Genomic DNA, 4,221 nt, shown 5'->3' on the forward strand with positions numbered 1-4,221 from the left:
GGCCGGGCTTCGGGCCGGGCCAACCAAAGCCCGACGCAAAAAACCCAGGCCCGAGCCCGGCCCGGCCCGGCCATCGGGTCCAAGCCCGGCCCGTCACACTAAAAGCCCGTCGGGCCTCGGGCCACGGGCTGGGCCTTTTCCTTAAATGGCGAAATTGACGGGCCCGGGCCCGACCCGGCCCGGGCTTCGGGCTCAAAACCTAGGCCCGAGCCCGGCCCATGGACAAGGTTGGGCCGGGCCGGGTCGGGCTTTTTCGGCCGGGCTGCCCATGGCCAGGTATAGGCTGGAGCAAGCCCTTGTTTTGTCCGCGGCGGGGGACTCCGTCCAGGCGCCCCTGCTTGTGTCGCCACTGCTGCCCCTCGTCAAGCCTAAGGCCGAGCCGGAACGCGAGCCAATTCCCACGCGCAAGTGGGTGAGCGCGCCTCCCTGCCACTACGTTGCCACGCCGAAAGAAGAGGCGACCCACCTTGAGCGCTGGAAGGCGCACTGGATCGCCGAGGAGGGGGCCAACGGCGAACGACAGATGCAATATGAGCGGATGCTGTGCCGTGACGAGGAGGCTCTGCGGCTTGAGGAGGAGGAATGCATCCACCTCGCCGCTATGCTGCCGCCGCAGCAAATGCCGGAGGTGGCTGTCCTGCGGCCTATCAAGCTGCATTCGGTTGGGCTGGGCCTACCCCCGTCTTCTTTAACCTCACCGGCGGACGAGGACGACGATAGCAAGGCCAAGGCAATTTACTAGGGCAGTGTGCGGGCAGTTTATTTCTTTTTTGTTTAATTTTCTAGTTGTTTAAGTGGACTTTTACGTTGGAGTTGGAGTTGCTCTTACGTCTCCAAATTTGCATCATCTATTGGAGCTCCACGCATTTCCCCAGGATTATAGTACTGTACTCCCTCTCTCTCAGTTTACAAGGTGTGTGCGTATCCCTATGTCGTCAATTTCATCAACCTAACATAAGTCATATATAAAAAACCATATTACCATTATAAACTTTAGATGTTCTATTTTCAAATGGTATAATTTTTGTATTATATAGTTTATATTAACTTTCGATCGCACGTCATGAATGAAGGTAATTGTACCCACATTGATTGGAATTAATTAAATGGTGGGATTAGGACAGGCTGCGGAGTGGAGCAGATGAGAGCAGAGGAGCAGAGCAGAGTCCCACAAAAGCAGCAGAGCACACCACCTCACCTCACTCCTCCCCCCTCCCCCTCCCCCTTTCTTCTCCCTCCAAAAACCGACATCTCCACCCTCCAAACACCACCACCATCAACTGCAGCCCAGTCCCAGTCCCAGTCCCAGTCCCGCCAGAACCGCGAGATCCGATCCGACTCCGACTCCGGGCAGCAGAGTTGGCGCCACGGAACCGGAGCTCGCCGCTGGCCTGTCCTTCCCGCCTGCCGTTTGATCCTCCCGGTTCGTGAAACCTTTCCTCCCCGCTCGATCCATGCCCGGGAGGTGCTCGTTCTTGCCCCCGAGATCCGTCCGGCCCGCCCCGAGCAGCGGGATCTCTCCGTGATCCTCGTCTTGGCCTTCTTCCCCGGCCCGAAGATCCGGGATTTCCTTTTCCGGTTCGGTTTCGCCAGCGTGCGTTTCGCCGGAGCGCCGCTGCCGCCGCCGGGCATGGCGTACGCGTCGCCGTACGTGCTCTCGTTCCTGCTGCTGCTGTCCATGCCGGCGGTCTACTACCTCGGGCCGCGCCTGCTGCTGCCCAAGACGCTCCCGGCCATCCCGGACGCCGACGAGACGGAGGACCTCGCGCTCTTCCGCCGCGCCGTGCTCCTCTCGGCCGCGCCCGCCGCCGGCTCCGGCGCGGCGCCCTCCTCCTTCGGCGTGTTCGGCCGCCGCCCGCAGGCGCGGCCCAAGGTGGCCTTCCTCTTCCTCACCAACTCCGACCTCGTCTTCGCGCCGCTCTGGGAGAAGTTCTTCGCGGGGCACCACGGCCTGCTCAACCTCTACGTCCACGCCGACCCCGCCGCCAACCTCACGCTGCCCCCGACCCCGTCCTTCCGCGGCCGCATCATCCGGGGCAAGGCCACGGCGCGCGCCTCCGCCACGCTCATCTCCGCCGCGCGCCGCCTCCTCGCCACCGCGCTGCTCGACGACCCGGCCAACCAGTTCTTCGCGCTGCTCTCCCAGTCCTGCGTCCCGCTCCTCCCCTTCCCCGCCCTCTACCGCACCCTCCTCACCGACAACAATGCCGGCCGCCACCGCCGCCACCGCAGCTTCATCGAGATCCTGGACAGCGAGCCCACGCTGCACGCCCGCTACTACGCGCGCGGCGACAACGTGATGCTCCCGGAGGTGCCCTTCGACCGCTTCCGCGTCGGCTCCCAGTTCTTCGTGCTCGCCAGGCGCCACGCCGTCATGGTGGTCAGGGACAGGAGGCTCTGGAACAAGTTCAAGGCGCCGTGCCTCGTCAAGGAGAAGGACTCGTGCTACCCGGAGGAGCACTACTTCCCGACGCTGCTCGACATGCAGGACCCCGACGGCTGCACCAAGTACACCCTCACCAGGGTCAACTGGACCGACGCCGTCGGCGGCCACCCGCACACCTACCAGCCGGAGGAGGTCTCCGGGGACCTCATCAGGGAGCTCAGGAAGTCCAACGGGACCTACTCCCACATGTTCGCGCGCAAGTTCGCGCCGGAGACCCTTGCGCCGCTCATGGAGATCGCCGACTCCGTCATCCTCCGTGACTAGGCGCCAAGTGTTCGTGGACATGAACAGAACAAGGTAAGGAAGAGATATATCATCCCTTTGGTGACTTTTCTTCTTAGAATTTTCATTTCTGCAATGCAAAGTCTTAGTATCAGGTTTTAGTTACTTTTTAGTAGACATTTCAGCTGTGCCAAGTCTCATCAGTTCTTTAGGCATTTCAGCTGTGCCAAGTCTCATTAGATTGCACTGCAAGTTACAATGAGAATGAGCAATAAGTTAATCTGATTTGGTAGCCATTTTATATCACAGTGTCTTTAATTCAACGCAAGTGTCCTTATCTTGCAGTTCAGATAGATAGCATCAAAGGATAGCATTGTGTTGCAGTGAATACTAGTACTAATAAAAATGGTGTCTTAGTAAAAGGATGCTGATGATATTGTTCGGGTGTCGGGTGTCAGTTGGTGAACGGAAATCTCACAACAATTCTCTATTTTGTCCTTGCAGGGTTGGTGATGTGATGAAGAAGCATAAGCTGGTCCATCCATCCCCTTTGTGGTTTCTTCAGGGAGGAGCAAACCAGCACCAAACCTACTTCGCCTTGTTGTTCCGTCGCTGGCCGTCGCTCGGCGAAGGGGATGCTGCTGCTTGCTCAGACTCAGAGAGTGATGTGGGTGTTGGTGGCGAAGTGCCCCGACTGCCTCTATCCTATGTGAGTATTGTTGTGTTTCTTGGTGTTTTTCCTTTCCACTTTGATCCCGAGCGAGAGGAAGTCGTCGGCACGCGGTAGGCGTGTCGCTGGTAGTTAGCACGGATGATCATCCTATGTATTCACAACGGAGGCAACCTGTCGATACATGTAGTGATGGTTTTTGTAGTATATGTTATCCCCATGTTGTCATTGTCAATATCACACACCTTTTCCTCTAAAAATGTATCATCATCTGTATCATGGCACCACTATCTTGTTGCTTTGAACCCAAGTTGCTTATATTCTTTCCGGCTTTTAGGTGGCAACCGCACCTGCCTTAGCATGTACTCACTCCTAGTTGATTAATCCTGAAAGAGCTTACTGGGCAATCTTACACCGAATTGCCGACCAAAACAACATGCTTGTCAAGCAGCATCTAACAACCCACTACAGAATCAAGGTTGCGCTGTTACATCGACCGATCCACCGATCTTGTAACCCCCCCTTGGAAAGTTTCGGACATTTGGAAAATATCCCGAAATATTTGGAAAATTTAACTGAATCTGCTTGTTGCGAGGTGCGTTTGGAACCGAAACGGTCGGTGTTAAGAGGTGGTCACTTGCCTGTCCTATAGATTTAGGCTAAAGGAAAGATGATTCCTGCACTTTTGTTTTCCCATGCTTTGCTCTCTTTGTTCCCCCCTTTCCTCTTGTTTTATTGTCCTTTTAGTTGCTTGCTGGTGAGGAGGTTGGTGCATGGAAAGGGACACTGGGCTCCATATTATCATTATCATATATGCTAAGTAGGCTCGCTCAGGACATGGCAACCATAAAGTCAGCAACTTTGTCCTTGGGAGAAGATTTTG

General features: G+C 56.4%; 1 protein-coding gene across 1 annotated transcript; it reads left to right on the forward strand.

The window, feature by feature from the left end:
• The first annotated feature begins 1,194 nt into the window (after nt 1–1,194).
• On the forward strand, nt 1,195–3,640 carry LOC119298899 (glycosyltransferase BC10-like). Its single transcript, XM_037576205.1, has 2 exons — nt 1,195–2,743; nt 3,173–3,640. The coding sequence occupies exon 1, from the start codon at nt 1,631–1,633 to the stop codon at nt 2,708–2,710; it is 1,080 nt and encodes a 359-aa protein (XP_037432102.1). The 5' UTR covers nt 1,195–1,630; the 3' UTR covers nt 2,711–2,743; nt 3,173–3,640.
• Nucleotides 3,641–4,221: the final 581 nt, after the last annotated feature.

This window comes from Triticum dicoccoides, chromosome 5A, assembly GCF_002162155.2.
Source record: "Triticum dicoccoides isolate Atlit2015 ecotype Zavitan chromosome 5A, WEW_v2.0, whole genome shotgun sequence".
NCBI classification, from domain to species: Eukaryota; Viridiplantae; Streptophyta; class Magnoliopsida; order Poales; family Poaceae; genus Triticum; species Triticum dicoccoides.